We start from the raw sequence: 18361 nt of genomic DNA on the forward strand, positions 1-18361 counted from the left end.
GGTCTCAGGTTACGCTGGGCCAGCAAAGAGGCCCCAGTTCCGTCCCCCAGCACCTGCTGATGGGCAATGTCTGTTCCACTCCACCCCCTTTAGACCATTAGCCCCTCAGTTCCTCAGAACCAGCCCTTCCTGCATCCTCAGCTCACAAACCTGGGACAGCTGGGGCTCCTGACCAGTCTTGGAGGGGAATGGATCCCTTTACATCATGTGCGGGAAGGGACTGGGGGCCTGTTCCCACCATGTGCCCAAGACCTCTCAATTTTTCCCTCTTCTGGGCTCCCCACCCTGCCCCCAACATCCCTTGGGCGCAGCCAGTGAAGGGGAGGCCCTGATTCCAGGGCTGGCCTGCACGTCCCAGGATGGGGAGGGACTTCCGCCCTCACGTCCTACTCTCTGCCCGGGGCTGGACAGGCTGGATGGGGTGAAAGGGGCATTGTCTCCCAGCCTGGGCGGCACAGCCCTCAGGTTTCCCAGGAGCGACTTTGTTGAGAGGCCTCCGGCCCTCTACCCGCCCAGCCCCAAACATTGATCCAGATCCTGTCCCGCCCTCGCCCTGGACCCCAGCCTCTGCCTGGGGGAGAGCAGTTGGTGCACACAGGGCCTAGTTTGTCTGCCCCGATTCTCAGGTCTCCAGGCTGTCCGCGCTGCAGGACATCGTGACTTTCAGTGCAAAAATCCCCTTCAAGCCTTCTCCTGAACCTTTTCCCCCTCCAGGCCCACAATGCCCAGTGCCCAGCCCCGGCCCCCGGCCCAAAGAGGCGCGGAGCCAGGTTGGGGGTGCAGTGGGGAGAGGGGTCTGGGAAGGGCCCCGCGGGAGGCCCCTCCCGAGCCTTCCTCTGTAAAGCCTGTTTCACTACCGAAGAGCATCGAGAAGTTCCTCGTCTCTCGGCCATTGAGAGCAGCGGGGCGGGGGACGGGGTGGGGGTGGTGAGGAAGGGGGAGCCTGCAGCGGGGAACCGCCCAGGGCTCCGGCTCCAGTTCCCCATCCCACTGGCTCCCTAGGTCCTCCCGTTACATCCAGGCAGCAACTTTAATGTCCCTGACTCCTGGTTGTCCTCAGCTCTCACCAGGACCCTTGCCCCGGAGTCCACAGGCCCCCCTACATCCCCCAGGCACCATCACCGGTCGCCTCCTCCTTGGGGCCTCAGTCCCCTCCCCCTCTCAATCCTCAGCCCACATGGGCGGTGCGTGCACATTTGAAGAACCAGGCGGATCCAAAAAACAGGATGGGGCCGGCTACTCGCGGTTTTACGGGCGCACGTAGCTCAGGCCTCTGTACCTCGGGGCCCCGACTGGGCAAGGCGAGCTCGCGTCACCACGCCCCCGCCCCGCCCCCTGTCCTATAAATTCAGGCTGCAGCCACCCCCGGCGCTCTCTGCTCCTCCCCGTTCGACAGACAGCCGCATCTCTCGTGAGTGCCAGGTAAATCCTGGCGCAGAGGAGCCACAAAGGGCTCGGGGACGGGCCCCAAAGGGATACGGGCGTGCGCGGTCAGAGGGTGCGGCTGCGGGGGTCCAGCCCGGGCCGGGGTCTGAGTTGCGCCCGGTTGGGCCCCCGCATTGCAGGGGCGGGAGGAAGGACGTGCGGAAGCGCAGAGCGGGGATGGAGGCCTGGGGGAGGGGCTGGGAGGGCCCCCACTGGACTCCAGCCGCTTCGCCCCGTGGTCTGATGCTCACTTTCGTCTGCCCGTAGCCGAGTCTCTGAGACACGATGGTGAAGGTCGGAGTGAACGGGTAAGTTGGGGGAGGGGTCCATAAGTCCTGCAGCCCCCACCGAATTGCGTCGGCAGGTCTCGCCCTACTGGGTCTCTGCAAGCGCGTCGGGGACCTGGATGGGGTGATCGTAACCCCTCAAGGGGAAATCAAGGTCAGCGCCCAGACCTGGCAGAGGCCTTCTCAAGGCCGCGTGTCCCCCATCCCCGGCTGCTGCGGCTCCTGTAACTCCGCCCCTGCGGAGCCTTCCACTCCCACCTGCTGCAGATACAGGAGTCTCCAATTCTTGCTTTGGCCCCATCCCCTTAATCCCCCAGCTGGGGCTCTTTCTTTCCTTTCGCGCCCTGCGGGGTCACGTGCCAGGGAGGAGCCCGTCCCCCGCCCCCAGCCGGTGCCCCCAGCCAGGCGCAGCCCCAAGATGCTGGAGGCACAGCTGCGTGCAGAAGCAACTGGGAGGGGTCAGTTACAGTAACCCAGCCGCCATGTTGCAACTCGGAAGGAAATGAATGAACCGCCGTTAGAAAACCCTCCTTAGGCCTTCAGTCTTCCCCCTTCCTTGCCTGTGACTAACGCTCCTCCTCCTGCCTCCTGGGGTGGAGTCGCCATTATCCCGTAACCCAGGTGAGGCCAGGCTTTCCCGTTCTTGCTCAGCTGGACCTCAGCTCTTGGCCATATTAGCCCTGGACCATCCCTTAAAACACTGGCCAGCTTCCCCCTCAGGGATATGATGCGTTCCCTAGATGGTTCGCTGGTGAATCAAAAACATGGGTTTTCAGGGGGTGGTCCTGTGTTGGGTCTTTATTTATTTATTTATTTATTTATTTATTTATTTTTTCCCCTTTTTCCGGAGAGGTGTGGTGGCTGTGGCTCAGTGCCATGCTGGGGGAGCTGAGTCATGGGCAGTTAGAAATTTTCCACCACAAAATGGCTCCCGGAGCAGTAGCCCCTGTCTCCACACTGGGTCCCCTCGAAGCTCCTTTCTTCCATCCATGCCTAGAGCTGACCCAATCCTAAAGGCCAGGATATAAAGGTCACCAAGAGGATTAGATGTCCATGAGCCTTGGGAATCCTGCCCTTCTCTCCATCCCGTCTTCCAGAAACCAGATCCCCACTCCACCCTAAGCTGGGGTTAAATATAGCTGCCTGACCTTTCTGCAGCTGGGGGCCTGGGCTTCTGCTCTCTTCCACGCCAGCCCCCCACATCCGTTCCTCCCTCTCCTGATTTTTGGAAGAGAGCTAGGAAGGACAGGTACTTAGCAAATTAGACTTCTGGAATTAGGGGGTTGAGAAACCACTCATTTTCCCTGTCTCTTTCCCTTTTGTAGGAGGGACTTGGGAAGGAGTGGGTTTCCCTAGCCAGTTAATTTCTGACCTTTGATCTTGCCCTTTGAGCTCAGTGATGCTGAGTGTACAAGTCTTTGCTCCCTAGGGTACCTGTAGCCTGAAGCCGGGCCAGACAGGAACAAGCATTTACAGATAGTGGGCAGTGCTGAATGCCATGTGCCTGCCACGTGCCCAGGCTGTAGGCAGCAGTAGCAGTGCACCACCCTGTCACTCCTCAAAAGGTTTCAGATAACTAGGGGGTGGCAGTTTTTGATCCTGATCACCTCTGCGTCAGGAAAGGAGCCTTCACTTTGTGGCCATGCTGGAAAGCCAGGCTGGCCTGGCCAGGTGGCTGGAGGAAGATAAAGTGAGATCTCTTGGGACTTGCTGGTGGTGGGAAAGGGCCATCCTCCTTGAAAAGGGAGAGGGGGCCGAGGGCCACATCCCAGGAGAGCTCTCGCCTCCACCCTCCTCCTCGTGCTTCACACCTCTTGTCTCCCTCAGATTTGGCCGTATCGGGCGCCTGGTCACCAGGGCTGCTTTTCACTCTGGCAAAGTGGACATTGTTGCCATCAACGACCCTTTCATTGACCTCAACTACATGGTAAGTGCTACTCAAGCAGCTGGTGGGGGCGGGGCCTGGCCGAGGCGCAGCCCCTGAATGCCCTCACGCCCCTCCCCTCCAGGTCTACATGTTCCAGTATGATTCCACCCATGGCAAGTTCCATGGCACCGTCAAGGCTGAGAACGGGAAGCTTGTCATCAATGGAAAGTCTATTACCATCTTCCAGGAGTAAGTGTGGGTGACGGGACAGGAAGACATTTGCCTGGTAGGGGGAGGTACTAGAACAGGGTGACCACCTTGGGTCCATGGTTCCCCATGTCCCTGAACTTCGTCCTGTCTTGTAGGCGAGATCCCGCCAACATCAAATGGGGTGACGCTGGTGCTGAGTACGTTGTGGAGTCCACCGGTGTCTTCACTACCATGGAGAAGGCTGGGGTGAGTGGAAGGGCAGCTGAGGATGTGGAGAATTGACCCTCGGGTGTGGTGCGGCAGGAAGACTGGGGATGGCTGACTTAGACCTGGAAGGGAGAGCCCGGTTGTAATGGTTCTTTTGCTGCAGGCTCACTTGAAGGGTGGAGCCAAGAGGGTCATCATCTCTGCCCCTTCTGCTGATGCCCCCATGTTTGTGATGGGCGTGAACCACGAGAAGTATGACAAGTCCCTCAAGATTGTCAGGTGAGCAGGACAGAGGGGGATGGAGAAGAGGTCAGATCGTGTTGCGCGGTACCTGATGGGTGAGCCCCTGACTTGCCTCCCTCTTTTCCAGCAACGCCTCCTGCACCACCAACTGCTTGGCCCCCCTGGCCAAGGTCATCCATGACCACTTTGGCATCGTGGAGGGACTTATGGTATGAGTGATGGGGGACATGCCAGAGCACATTCATTTCTCACCCGGGAGTGAATCCTCCCTCCCAGAGCACAGCCCTCCCTGAGGGGAAGGCAGGGCGGGTAGGGCGTGTGATGAGCACCAGGCAGGGCCTTCACTCCCGGATCTGTGTTTCCAGACCACAGTCCACGCCATCACTGCCACCCAGAAGACTGTGGATGGCCCCTCTGGGAAGATGTGGCGTGATGGCCGAGGGGCCGCCCAGAACATCATCCCTGCTTCTACCGGCGCCGCCAAGGCTGTGGGCAAGGTCATCCCGGAGCTGAATGGGTGAGACTCTTTGCTGCTTCTCTGCCCCAGGGGATCTGGGGAACCAGTCGAGCAGTGCTGACTCTGCTTCCTGTGTCTACAGGAAGCTAACTGGCATGGCCTTCCGTGTCCCCACCCCCAACGTGTCTGTTGTGGATCTGACGTGCCGCCTGGAGAAACCTGTAAGGATGAGCTGGAACAGCAGGGGGAGGGGGCTGGTGGGGTGGCTACAAGATTGGATCCTGAATAACCATCTCGTTTTTACCCTGTCAGGCCAAATATGACGACATCAAGAAGGTAGTGAAGCAGGCATCGGAGGGCGCCCTCAAGGGCATCCTGGGCTACACGGAGGACCAGGTACGGATAGGTCAGGGAACTTGGTGTCCCCAGGGCCCGCTGAGCCAGACTGAGCTCCCATACCTGGTCCTCTCCCTCCTCTAGGTTGTCTCCTGCGACTTCAATAGTGACACTCACTCTTCCACTTTTGATGCTGGGGCTGGCATTGCCCTCAACGACCACTTTGTCAAGCTCATTTCCTGGTATGTGGCACTTGGGTGAGGGATGATGCTTAAGAATGTGGCTGGATCTGGCGTCCCCTGGTGGCTGACTTAGGAAACCGGCCCTTAACTCTCTCCTTCAGGTACGACAACGAATTTGGCTACAGCAACAGGGTGGTGGACCTCATGGTCCACATGGCCTCTAAGGAGTAAGAGCCCCTGGACCACCAGCCCCAGCAAGAGCACACGAGGAAGAGAGAGGCCCTCAGCTGCTGGGGACAGCAGCAACTCGATCCCCCAACACACTTGAGAATCTGACCTCCACACAGTTTCCATCCCAGACCCCCTGAAGAAGGGGAGGGGCTTAGGGAGCCCTGCCTTGTCATGCACCATCAATAAAGTACACTCAACCCAGCCTGCTCTGCGTGGTCTCACTCCCTGGGGCCGGGATCGAGGGAGGGGAGCTGGGCCAGCTGAGGAGAACTAGAGCTCACAGAGCCCCAGACTAGGCAGAAGCCCCCCCCCCAAAGTCTGGAGGACACCCTCACAGGGGTGCTCTGGGAAGCCTGCACAACCACCTTGGGGGACAAGGCCGATCCCACTGCACCGCTGCTCCAGGTTGCCGGGGCCTGGCTGCCTACATCCCGATGCCATTCTGACTGCAGCTCCCGGAGGGTAACACTGGCACACAGGGTCCATCAGGCCTCGGCCGGTGACCTGCCTTCTCTAAAGCAGAACAGGGGGTGTGGCCAGGCTGCCAGCGCAGATTCCTTCTCTGCCTCAGTCCTCGCCCCTAGTGACTCCCCATGCAGTGAGGCTGTGAGGGTGCCCAGCTACCGGGGTCTTCAGAGGGGTTACAGTAGGGTTGGACCAGGGGCAGGGTTGGGATGGCTTTACTCCCAGGCGGCCCAAGGGCTCGGCGGGAAGCACAGCCGGCACTAGCGACCCGGGCTGAGGCCCACCTGAGGCTCCCGTTACTCTGGACAAGTTACTTAGAACCTCTGCGCCTCACCCTGCACCTGCATGTTTGTAAAATGGTGAAAACCAGCCACACGGCACGGTGAGGGCTGTCGCCAAGCCGCCACCAGAAACTGCTGGAAACAGCGACACAAAGTGTTCCATAAATACTTGCCAGTTTCATTATTAGATTCCACTCAACATCAGCCCAGCCCAGCCCAGCCTGCCTCCGGCAGTGACGCTGAGGTCGTTTCAGTCTCGCCTCCCCAGTTTCTCTGAGCTTTTCCGAGTCCGGGACATCTTGCTCAGTCTGTTGGTCTCAGTGCACGAGACATGGAGGAAGCACGTCTTCCGCTGATGCTTGAAGAAGCTGTGGCCCTGAGCACACGTGCTAGGCACACGTGCACACGTGCACACACACACAGCCACACAGGTAGTGCCACCTTCCTGTCACTTGGCAGTGACAAGCAGGAGCTTCCACCTCCCTCTACAATACTGCGCTCGGCCAGACCCAGAAGCTGCCTGGACTGGGCGCTCTAAGGCCCCGTTATGTGTAGCACTTCCATGAGGGAAGTCACAGCCATGTCACTCTGCTGTCAACGGGCAGATGGCTGCGAGCACTTGGACAGCAGGACACAGTGCTGTGCCTAGTCCCGCTCCCTCACCTGTGACACGCAGGGACAACCTCTCTTGTCACACAAGCCACAGGATGTCCAGCCTGGCCCACTTCATACCAGTGCCTGGGCCAGTCAGCACCAGTACAGAATCAAGACTACCAGCTGGCTCCAGGCCACAGGGAGGGAAGGAAGATCACAGTCCTTACTCGACGGAGAGGGCGAGGGGCCGCGAGCACCGGCAGCGTGTTAAAGGCGAGAGTAGCAGACACCCAGGCGTGAAGGCAGGAGACCCCGGCTGTGCGGCCAGGCCTCGCTCCGGACACCCCAGAACCCGAGAGAGGCCGAGGACCAAGGGAGGAAGCCGGGAGGAGAGCCCAGGGCCCGAGGCCAGGCTCGGTGCCCCCTTCTGTGACTCCCAGCCCTCTGTCTCGCGAGCGGGACCCCAGCGGGCCGAGCTGGAGGGGGTCCCTATCTCATGGAGCTGTCAGATGAGACATCGTGATCGGAGTCCTCAGCCTCGCTTGGCGGCGGCGGCGGCGGGTCGCTAAGCGGGACCGCAGTGAAAGCAGGAGACTTTCTAGAAAAAAACACCAGTTGTAACCTCGGAGCAGACGGGAATCCTGAGGGGGCTGGCATCCCCGCCCCTGGACTGATTCCTTGGCAGGCAGGTGAGTAACACCTTCAGCGGGGCAGGAAGCCACAGGTGAGGGTGGATGCAGGGCCCTCTCCCAACCCAGCCTGATGGGTGGACAGTCCCCACTTGAACGTAGGGACCCCGAGAGGCTGAGTTCAGAAATATCTGAAGTCACAGCATGAGACACTGCCTGTTTGAGTGCCCTGGCTCTGTGGCCCCGGCTTTATGTCTACCTGTAGTAGTTTTGTGATTAAAAGAAAAAATTGATACAGGGTCAAAGTCACAAACTGGTCCTGACTTTAGATAAAAATCTGCCCCTGCGCCTATTCTGTTCCTGGTTGATTTGTAGCTGCCTTTGACCAGAAGCACCATCAGAGTGGGTGGCACCAGGGAGTTTCAGCCATCAAGCCACGAATGGATACATGTATCACCCAGCTTCCAGGAAGAGGAAGCCGCGGACCAGGCCAAACATAGTAGGTGACCTCCGATGGGCAGCCCCACCTCAACGGGCTGAGTCACCGCTGGAGCGGTGGCGGGCGCTGCCCCCTGCCCACCTGCACCCTGGCGGACCCACACTCCAGGGAGGGCTTACCGGTCCCCAGACTGGGTGATGAGCCGGCGGCAGGTCTCCATCTGCACGTCCAGGCCCCGCTTCATGCTGCACATCTCCATGTACTCATGCAGGTGCCGGTTCATGTCGTTCTTGGCTGTGGCCAGCTCCAGCTGCGGCGGGGACGGGGCAGGGCTGCTGGTCAGCAGGGCCCCTGCCCCCAGTCCCCGGGAGGCTAAACTGCCAAGGGCACCCCCCGGGCAGGGGCCCTGGCAGCCAGGGTGGAGGGCTGACATCTAAAAGCAAACCAGCTCACGGCAGAAGGCACCTGATACAGCATCATTCCCCAGGAACCTCAGCCCACAGAGGCATCCGCTCTCCAGGCCTGCATTCTCTAAACAGACACGACGGGAGCCAGGAGAAAAGGAACTGTGGGCGCGGAGGAGGGACACTCATGGGCGCACACATGCCTGGAGGGCTACCTGTGGACGGCACTGCCCCCTCCCTGGGTCCCCGCGTGGCCTGCTCGCCCCTCACTCCGGAACAGCACTGTTCCCAGCCTGTCCCCCTATCCGAGCTGGGAGCTCCTGGCAAGGCCGGCCACAGGTCCGACTCATCTCTGCGTGGGCAAGCCCCGCACCTCGATGGGAGCTGAATCACTTAACGTCGTGAAGCATCTACAAGACTCATGGCAGAGAGGAGGCCACCTGGGCACGGCAGAAAGGGGCCCCATTCTCTTACCAGTGATTTCCTCCTCATGACTTCTGCCACTTGTAAACCCTTTTCAGAGACTAACAGAAGGCCTGCCTGCCACCCCGAAGGTCCTACGGGTTATGAGAAGTAGACTGACTCAAAATACGTCAGATGTGGAAAAACTGGGGGCTTGGGAGTCAAGGAAATGCAGTCTCCCTCCCAGAGCTGGGCGGCAGGCGGCGGCTGCGAAGGATCTAAGGATCTGGGCCGGAGACAGTCTGCTGCCTCTCTTTGTTTTGGGGCACAAAGAACAGGGGCCAAAAGAGGAGGCAGACTAAAACCGCTCGAGGTGATTTGCTTGACTGCCTGAGAGCAAAGAGATGGGGTGGGTAACCACCCACGAACGATCTGAACTGGGCAGAGAGAGGATGGGAACTTGGAGAGAGAAGGGAACGGTCACAGGGACAGACAAAGAGATGGTCGGGACAGTGACACAGGGATGACATGGTGGCTGGGGGCAGAGAAGCAGGGTCAGAAGCCCTCGTGAGCATGGCTGAAACGACAGCCTTGGTTGCAAAGCCGGGATCCCAACTGGGGTCCCCCAGCAGGAAGCCAAGGGGCAGGATGTGCTGACTGTTCAATCCAGGAAGGAAATACAATGCCACCAGCTCTTGTCCAGACTGGCTGCCACCTACAGCCCAATTCCTGCACCCCGGGAAGAAGGCGGGGTTCTGGAGCCCATCTCTGTGGGGCAGGAAAGGAGGGGAGAACCGAACACACCCCAGCAGAAGACGAGGCCAGGACTGCCATTTGTCTACACATTTGTACATCTCCCTTCCATTCACACGTTTAGGACAGGGAGGCGAGAAGGGGATGACCCCAACAGCCTCCCCTGAAACAGGCACTTGGACGGAGAGGCAGGGCAGGGCAGTGAGCCTGAGGCTGGGAGCAGGTCGGGGAGGAGGGAGGAGGGGAGGAAGAACCCCCTCCCACCCTCCACCCTGGCCTTGGCCTCAGCATCCAGGAATGGAAATGGTCCCTGCTTCCGTCCCAGGGACCCTGAGAGATCAAAAGTCACTGAGATAAAGGGACTTCAGGTGCCCCAGAGGGAGGGTCAGGAGTGACAGTGCAACCAAAGCCACCGCGTCCGCCCTGACATCTCTCCTCACACAGAGAGGTGGGCAGTGAGACGCTGTAAACGGGACAGCAGAACGCGGGCCTCCCCTCCCAGCTCCTCTGCTGGTGGCACAGTCTGGCTGTGCCTTTCAAACTAAGCATGTGTCTGCCTGGGCAAAGCACGAAAGTACATTTTGCTTAAAGGAGCAGGACCATCTGATGCGTGCCAGCAGAATGAGGACAGAGGAAAACAATCTCACAGCTTCCTTCTCAAAATGTAGGCAGTGTGAGAGCAGTGAATGGAGAGAGACGAGAGTTCCAGAAGGTGCCCAGCCTCATCCCCACCAAAGTCAGAGGGTGCGGAAAGGACGCTCTCACGCTCAGGCAGGAGGGCTCACAGGGCTCAGAGCCGAGCCGAGCCCCAAAGCTCCTTCTGCTGGGCTGACACAGACCCTTCCCGCGGCCCAGAGTGTAAGTTAAAGCACCAGCTCCACCTGCCATCTCGAGAAGGCTCCTCAAGGCTAAGGAATAAGAATGGAGATGCCTCCGATAGCTCAGAGCCTGAGCTGAAGCAGCAGCAAAGTTCAAGTCCACCTCCGAGGGGACTCTGCCGCAGCACTGACCAGAGTGACAACAGCAAACCACTGCTACACGGTGTGCTTACTGCGAGGCGGACGCGGCCCCACTCTACCTGGGGACTGCTGCGCTTGACCTTCAGACAGCCCTGAGGGCAGTATTACTAAGATCCCCAGTCTACAAACAAAGAAGAAGACTCAGAGAGAAGCTAGTTAGAAGCAAGTAAGAGTGGAAGCAAGTATGTGACAGAGCCGATGTGTGAGCCCACGTCTGCCTGCCTGCCTCCCTCCACGGCCGCCCCAGGGGTGCTGCAGCGGGGAGCTCACTCCTCCCCTGCCAGGAGGGAAGGGGAGGCCCTGGTGTCTGGGGTCGCGCAGCCCTGCTCCTGACCCACCGGGACCCTGGGCCCCTTGGCTTCAGCTCCCGGCCTTACTTACCTCTATCTGGTCAATGGTTTCCTGATATTCTTTCTCCCGGGTTTTGAACAGGGACTCAGTATCTTTAATCACCTTCTCCAAACTCTCTTCCGGCTGCTGGAGTGGAGAGGGAAGCGGGAGGGGAGGGACGGGATGGGACGGGCCACAGGGCAAGGTGGGGGAGAGAGTCACATTAAAGGAGGCCGGAGAGAGCAAGGATGAGGACACAGGACGAGGGAGAAGCATGTGACGGATGCTGGCCACAGAGGAAAGACGGCTCGGAGTGGAGGGCTGGCGGGGAGAAGCCGGGAGCCCGGCGCCGGGCCGGAGAGGAGGAGCCGGGGGCCTGCAGCCGGGAGGGCAGTTACCTCTCCCGGGGCCTCTGTGGCAGCCAGGGCATAGCCTGAGAAATCCTCCCAAAGCAGCAGAGTCTCCTCGGTCTCCTCCCAAGTCAGGCTGTCACAGTCGTCCTCAAAATCATACTCCCTCCTAGAGACAGGGAGCCCGGGGGTCAAGGCGGGTGGCGCGGGGCTGCTGGGCCGCTGCCGCCTCGGGCGGCCCGAGGGGCCTGCGGGACTCACAGCTGGTTCAGCATGCGCTGCATCTCCTCGTTGATGCTGAGGGCTGTGCTCTCCTCCTCATCCCCGTCGGGGTGGCGGGGCCCGTCACTCTCCGACAGGGAGATGTCCTCCTCGACGGCTGCCTTGCGCTCCCGCTTCCGCCCCCCCATGGATGGGACCTTAATGGGAGACAAGTGCAGAGACTACAGAGACGAGGCCGGGTGCATGAGGAGAAGGGCGGTGGGCGCCGGCGGGTAGGTGGGTGGGCAGGGAAGCATGGACCAGCGGGAGGGGTGGGCGGGCGGACAGAGAGAAGACACGGTTACAAGACAGGTACAGAGACACCAGCGTCGCCGAGACAGGCAGACAAACACGGATGGGTACAGGGCTGCAGACTAGGAGGAAGACAGAGAAGAAACAGAGAAAACAGAGCAGTAAGATAAGGGAGAAACGGCTGGCTGTGGCCACAGGAAGATGTGCAGATGGCTCAGGGGGTTTCTTTTCTAAAAACAGTCTTTCTAGTGAATGACTGAACCGAGAGGGACGTTTCGGGCTGCAAGGAGGAGGGAGACACGATGTTGACAAGGCAGAACCTGAGTCACGTGTCCAGATCTGGAAAAGGGCGAAGGGAGAGAGAGAAATGAAGCAGAGAGAGAGAGAGAAAGAGAGAAGAGGAGGGGAGCAGGAAGACCGAGGAGGGGGGTCTGCACTGAGAGCCCAGCGGGTCAGGAGGCCCGGGGAGCTGAGAAACAGGGGCAGGGCCATAAGAAGCTTGCGTGAGAGCAAAACTAACCAGCTTCTTCTGTGGAGGAAGCAAGAAAAGATGAAAGGAAGAGAGGAGAGGAGGCGGACAGGAGAGAGAGGGGAGGGGAGAGACGGCATTAGAGACAGCTCTGAACTCCCCTCCAGAGGCTGCCCTCGCCCCCCAGCCTGGCCCAGGTGTGGGCGGCGGGGGCGGGGCTGGGCCGAGGCAGCCCCACCCTCACCTGGAACATCCTGATCATGTCCTCGCAGTTGCGCTGCTGAGCCACATCACAGAGCTTGGCGGTGATGTCGATGCGGCGGCAGATGTCCATGTCCACCTTCATGGCCTTCTCCTGGATTTTCGTGTCCAGCTCCGACAGGTTCTGTGCAGGGAGTGAAGGGAATGGTGACAGGCGCCCAGCGACATCCCCTCACCCTCCCAGACACGTGTCTCTGGCTCCTCCAAGCAGACGGCAGCATGTTTCCTGGGTGTCCTCACCCCTAGCACTCTGCTCAGGCAACTGGCTCCCTAGTCAGGTGGGGGGCCCCTGGAGGATGTGGCCCCATTCCTGGGGCGTGCAGGGGGCTCCCTCCTGGAACTTCGGTTCCCAGAGAGAGACAGAGAGACTCCTGGGCGTTAAGAGAGTGGAGGAAGTATGGCAACGGCAGGAACAGTAGGTGACACTGAGTAGGAGCCAGCGCTGCCCTGAGCTGTCACCTCCTTCAGAACTGTTCTGCCAAGTACATGTTTCACTACCCCATTCCGCAGACAAGCACACAGAGGCAGGGCTGCCAAGGACCCAGGGCCACACTGAGAGCAGGCTGCAGAGGCGGGATCTGGGTTCTCAACCACTGCTTAACAACCTCCAGTAACGGTGCAGGCCATGGGGACTTGCGTTCCTTCTCTTGAACTGGGGGGTGGGCAAGGGGGAAGAACCAGAAGCACAGCAAAGCGGGGTGAGGCATGGTGGGCAGGCCCCAGCCAGAAAGGCCTGCTCAGCCTGGCTGCGCATGGCCTCGTGGGCGAGCCTGGCCGGGGGAGGGGGGGTGGGGGGCGAGGAGGCTGCACTCACGTTGCTCATCAGCCCCTTGAAGACCACCAGCTCGGCTTTCAGCTGCTCCACCTTCATGGCCAGCTCCTCCTGGCAGGCATCGGCCTCCTGGGCTTCCTGCAGTCAGGAGAAACCCAACGTGAGCGGCCCTGCAGGGCGGGCAGGGGCCAGGACAAGCAGGACCTGGGAGGAGGGCGGCCCTCACCTCCTGGAGCTCGTTCACACGCTCCTGCAGCTGCAGCCGCACCGTGTACTCCTCTTCCCACCTGCAGACAAAGCCAAGGGCGAGCACATGGGTGGGGGTCCTCCCTCCTCTGCTCCCTGTCCCCCACCCATCCGGCTCAGGCCTTGGCCCTGGGTCTGGCGCCCCAGACAGGAGGAGCCAGACAGGAACGTGCGGCCGGACAGCAGCAGCTGTCGGGCAGCTCCAGGCCCCTGGCCAGTGCCGAGCTCACTAGCCGCCTTCCCAGAACCTCCGGCCTGGCACCAGGAACTACATTTAAGGGCAACTATGCTGCTCTGGTCCCTTGTAGGGCCCATCCCGCTCAGGCCCCGGCCCAACCAGCTGTCCGGTGGGCCTCATCCCCTCCTCCTGCCCACACCAGACCGCCAGGCCCACCCCGCCCGGTCTCCCACCTTCAGTTGCACAGATCCGGGCTCCCGCCTCCTGCCTGCACCAGAACAGAGCTCGTCTAGCCCGCTGCCCTGCCTCTTGTGGGACATTAACCCTGCAAAAGCAGCTGCGGGACACATACCGCATCAACACAGTTGGTCAAGAGCCTGGTAGCAGACCTCACAGTCCATCCCCACAAGCTCCAGGAAGTGCCCACCCAGAGGCCCTCAGTGAGCAGCAGAGAGGGGCCAGGGCTGGCCTGATGCACTCAAGCCTGGGATTACACTCAGACTCAGAGGGAGAGGGACACCGGAGTACGGGAAAGTGCCTCACTGACATGGTGGATGGGACAAGGCCTAGAGGTGGCATCCTGGGCTCCAAGATGCAGAGCCTAAGGCCACGAGGAGGCTAGAAGACACTCCTGGCCAAGCAGAGCCCTTTTCCCAGGGCTGGGAGTGAGTCAGAGCACCCTCCACCATATCACAGAGGCGGAAGGGCAGTGGCGGGGACAATACCACTGCTTGGGACATCAGGACCCTACAAGGTTGGCTGGACTGGCAGGGCATCTCGGATCCCATTCTAGAGCCTAGCACTTCTCGCCCCGTCCTGGAAAGGCTTTTTCCAGGCTGAGAGAGGAGGGGAACTGCACCAAGAGAGAAACTTCAGTATGAGCAAGACGGTTAGGAATCAGCACAGAGAGCTGCAGACCTAGGAGTCGGTCATCTCCTGCCCTCCCCTCCATCTCTGTTCCCAGGTGCCTCCGCTCTCTTCCTTGGGCTCTCCCTCCAGTCCCATCTCTCCTTGCTCTCCTGCTCCTCACTCGCATCCGCACTGCAGCATTCCTAATAATAACTCCTCGACATCACCGCTGCTGGGCAGGGAGGAGGCAACCAGCCTGGTCTCCATCCGCTGGCTCATCGCACGGCCCAGCTCCCGCCTTCCTGGCTCTCTGCCCGGCCTCCCCTGACTGCTGGTCCCCATGTCCTTCTCCCCTTCGCTCTGGCATTCCCATTCAGACAGACGGGGCCAGCAAGGGGCCCAGCTGCACCAGGTTATGTATTTTCTTAGATAAGACCTTTCTCTTTTCGGGGCCTTGGTTTCTTCATCTACAGCGTGACAGCACGGGATGTGGTACCCTGATGCCCCTGGGGTCCAAGCGTCCCTGGAGGAAGCAAGCAGGACTGACAAGGGGACAACAACCAATTGGACCAATTACACCAGGAAGGCTAGGGCAGTGAACTCAACTGTTTCAGGTAGAAACATAAGTAAGGAAGTTAGGTAAGGATTATTAAGATTAATAAAATCCTACGGGGCAAAAGAAAAGGTCTGGAAATTAATCACTTGGAAGCTCACTAGAATTCAGTTTGTACTCTAGCCAGACTTCCCCACAGATAGGTTCATTTTGACCTCCATTCAAGTCTGGTCTCACTTACAAGGTTCTCTAAACATGGGGAGAACTGGGGCAATTTCCATGTATTCTACATTGAGCAAACACCTCTCTTCCAAATGAACAGCATTCCAGAGTGGGATGAAGAAGCAGGGGCCACTCCTATACTAGGAAAAACTGAGTTCAGGAAAGAGAGACCCACCCACGGTCACGTGAGGCAGGGGACTGAACACAGAACCAGGAGGCCTCGGCTCCTTCTCAGTTTAGTGCTTAAAGTATGCCCATGTCTTCTGGGCTACAGACGGGAGATAGCGTTGCTACAAAGAGAACAGAACGAGGGCAGGGGATCTGGGGTGGAAGAATGAGTAACTGCCAGTGTCACATACCGTCCAAGTCTGGCCGTGGGGCCCTCTGCACAGCAGTGCACTGCAGAGCCATGAGCTCATCAGTCCCCGAGGAATAACTCTTTGCTGCCCTGGACAGCTGGACCAAGGACAAACACTCTTTCAGTTTAAAAAAAAAAAAAGGCCCCTAAGAACAGCAGTTGTTCCTGTGGTTATGGACATATTCCAGCACTGTCCCTGTTCCACTGCTGACTGTGTTAATTAATTCCCTCAGGGGTTAGGGCTGGGCATCTGAAGGATGGTTTTAGGATAACTGAGACTCCCAAAGACACCTAAAACATGGACTACAGCTAAGGAAGCCAGGCAGCATGACAGGACTCAACCTCAGAAAGCCTGCTGACCTGTGATCTGCTAGATTCTAGCAGGTAACAGATTCCTGAAAGTCATCCCCAGGCCCAGCAGGCATTTCCCAGAAGATTCGGTCAGTCCTCACCAGACACAAATCTCTGCCCCGCTGGGCCGCAAGGGTAATTCCCAGGCAGGCCCACAAGGCCTGCCCAGAGTAGCTCAGTAAGAGGTTAAACCTGAAGGCCCCCAAACCAAAGCCTCCTTCTGACCTGTCATCTCCTCCCTCTTCAACTATGGCATCCTGGTCACAGTCTACAACGTTCTGGCTGTGCTCATGCTCCTGTCCCAGCGGCCTGGTTATCAGCCCTCTAAGGAATCCACTTGGGTGCAGCCAGCACTCCAGCATCGTGTCCCCTCCCTGGCCCCTTGTGCTACCGTGCGGGGTTCCCCCTGAAAGCCAGCTCTTCATCCTCAGCGTGACGGGGCCTGCCCCAGCTGCCTTACATCACGGGTGTGCTCCTATTCCCAACTTTCTCCTACTCGGGTCCCTGCTGCCCTCTTCAAGAGTCCTCTGCCTTCCGCTCTGCACTTTCCCATCCCCCAGTTTTCACTAGCCCTACGCCCACTATCCATCCCTTCCTCTTTCCCTAAGGAATTCCCTTTACTTTTTCTTTCTCCTCCTTTTTTTTGACCAACTTCCAGAACTGCTGAGGTCCCCAGAGCCTTTTGGCTGGAACTAGAGTGGGCATGCGGCTTCTGTGGACACTACTTTGGGAAACCCTGGGCAGCGGCAGGATCCCCCACTGCAAGGTGCAGCCTCCCCTTCCCGGCCCCTTCTCATTTCACTTAGACTCCCAACTTGAAGCTGCACCCTTTTTCTCTTACTTCCTATCAGTATGCGGAGCTTAAATCATAAAATCACTCCAAGGCCTGGGACTGGCGGGGGTCAGCAGTAGCCCAGATGTGACCCCTCAGACCCATGTCCTTTTTCACACCTGACAAAATCTCCACAGTTTACACCATCATCCAAGCACTGCAGCATAGCTGAGACAGAAAGAAAAGCCAGAAGGAAAACATGGGTTCCCCACAGGATTCTGCTCCTACTCTTCTTCCTGTCATGAGTCTGACTTCTGCATTCTCTGTAGATTCTAGCATCCGGCTATCGCCTTCAAGCTCCTCCTTACACAGCAGGAGCTCTACTCTTCTTTACTCCTCCCCGATTCTCGGGCCCAGCTGCTCTCCGCTCCTGGACTCACACCTAGCACCGGCCCGAGGGTGGCCTGACGCTGGGCCGGGTCCCCGCCTTCCCCGTCCCTACCTCCGTTTGTACTCGTCCCGCTCGCGCTTCACTTTAGCCAGCACGTTGTAGAGCGCGCGGATCTCGGGGGTGATGGTGTCGATCTGGACGCCCACCCCGTCCGGGTGCACCCACGACAGGCCAGGCCCTTGCACCAGAGTGGGCTCCAGTCCCGGCCCGAGCCGGCGGTGAGAGAAGGACCAGATCGTGCCGGGCATGAAGCGGGCAGACGAGGAGTAGGCGGTGGAGGTGGAGGGCGCCGGGTGGCAGACGGCGGAGGGCGCGAGGGGGCCGGCGGGCGACCGCGCGGGCGAGCCCAGCACTCGCGCCGACGGGGTGCAGACGGTGGCCGGCCGGGCGCCCAGGGGCAGCCCCAGGGGCCGGACGGGGCTGACGAAGCCGGTCTGCACGGCCTGGTCGCGGCGAGCCAGGCCCCACCGGCCCTGCTTACCCTCCTCCAGCGCCTGCTGCAGCTGCTTCTCCAGCAGCCGGTTGCGGCGCTCCAGCTCGTGCACCTTGGCCAAGAAGCAGCGAAAGCGGAGGTTCAGGGTCTTGAGCACGTTGATGTTGGAGCCCAAGTCGTTGCGGAGCGCCATGGCGGCGGGGGGCGCCGGGCCCGGCCCGGGCGGCGAGTAGGGACTCGGGCCGGCAGGGGCGAGCGGCGCCGGGGGCACGTCCCCGCCGCCGGCCAAGTGGTCGCCTCCCAGAGGGTCCCCCAGCTGCCCGGCCAGGCCCTGCTGCTCCTGCTGGAGGAGGAAGAGGTTCGGGCCGAATAACGGATTCATGGCTGCGCCGTCTGCCGGGAGATGGAGACCCGTGCGAGAGCAGGGATGGAGGGCGAAGGAGAAGAGCCAATGAGGCGCCAGGGGGACGCGGAGCAGCCAATCAGACGGCTCAGCGGAAGGGGCAGAGGTCAGCGGGGCGGAGGAGGGCACGGAGGAAGCCAATGAACCGCTGGGCTGGAGGCTGGCACCTGGACCGAACTTTCCGGGTCTGAGGCTGAGCTCCGAGCTAACCTGACCCTGGCTCGTGTCTGTAATCCAGCCACAGTGGCAGAGGGGTATAAAACCCAGGTCTTCCAGTATTCCATGGTTCTGGTGGCACGAAACCCATCTTCCCTACACCCCTATTGCCCTCCTTTCTCCAAAGTCCAAACACCCAGGCCCTGACTCCATGAGGCTCCTTCCCTGGGTCCTTGGGGAGACCAAGGGACCCCTCCCCAGGG

At 59.9% G+C, this 18361-nt stretch overlaps 2 protein-coding genes across 3 annotated transcripts; one reads left to right on the plus strand and one right to left on the minus strand.

Annotated features, from left to right (window-relative positions):
• Positions 1-1306: 1306 nt before the first annotated feature.
• Positions 1307-5647, plus strand: GAPDH (glyceraldehyde-3-phosphate dehydrogenase). Its single transcript, XM_010990867.3, has 12 exons — positions 1307-1422; positions 1693-1733; positions 3540-3639; positions 3722-3828; positions 3945-4035; positions 4160-4275; positions 4367-4448; positions 4605-4756; positions 4839-4917; positions 5009-5092; positions 5177-5274; positions 5376-5647. Exons 2-12 carry the CDS (start codon positions 1711-1713, stop codon positions 5443-5445), a joined length of 1002 nt encoding a protein of 333 aa, XP_010989169.1. The 5' UTR covers positions 1307-1422; positions 1693-1710; the 3' UTR covers positions 5446-5647.
• Positions 5648-6348: 701 nt separating this feature from the next.
• Positions 6349-17955, minus strand: IFFO1 (intermediate filament family orphan 1). 2 transcript variants are annotated; one of them, XM_031444249.2, is made up of 9 exons: positions 17158-17955; positions 13353-13413; positions 13169-13264; positions 12338-12478; positions 11373-11530; positions 11160-11280; positions 10813-10905; positions 8033-8163; positions 6349-7383 (listed from the first exon to the last, which is right to left on the minus strand). In XM_031444249.2, the coding sequence occupies exons 1-9, from the start codon at positions 17919-17921 to the stop codon at positions 7275-7277; spliced, it is 1674 nt and encodes a 557-aa protein (XP_031300109.2). In that variant the 5' UTR covers positions 17922-17955; the 3' UTR covers positions 6349-7274. The 2 variants fall into 2 exon arrangements, with proteins under 2 accessions (XP_031300109.2, XP_031300108.2); XM_031444248.2 differs by having other exon boundaries at positions 10813-10908.
• Between the last annotated feature and the right edge of the window lie 406 nt (positions 17956-18361).

This window comes from Camelus dromedarius, chromosome 25 (genome assembly GCF_036321535.1).
Source record: "Camelus dromedarius isolate mCamDro1 chromosome 25, mCamDro1.pat, whole genome shotgun sequence".
NCBI lineage: Eukaryota > Metazoa > Chordata > Mammalia > Artiodactyla > Camelidae > Camelus > Camelus dromedarius.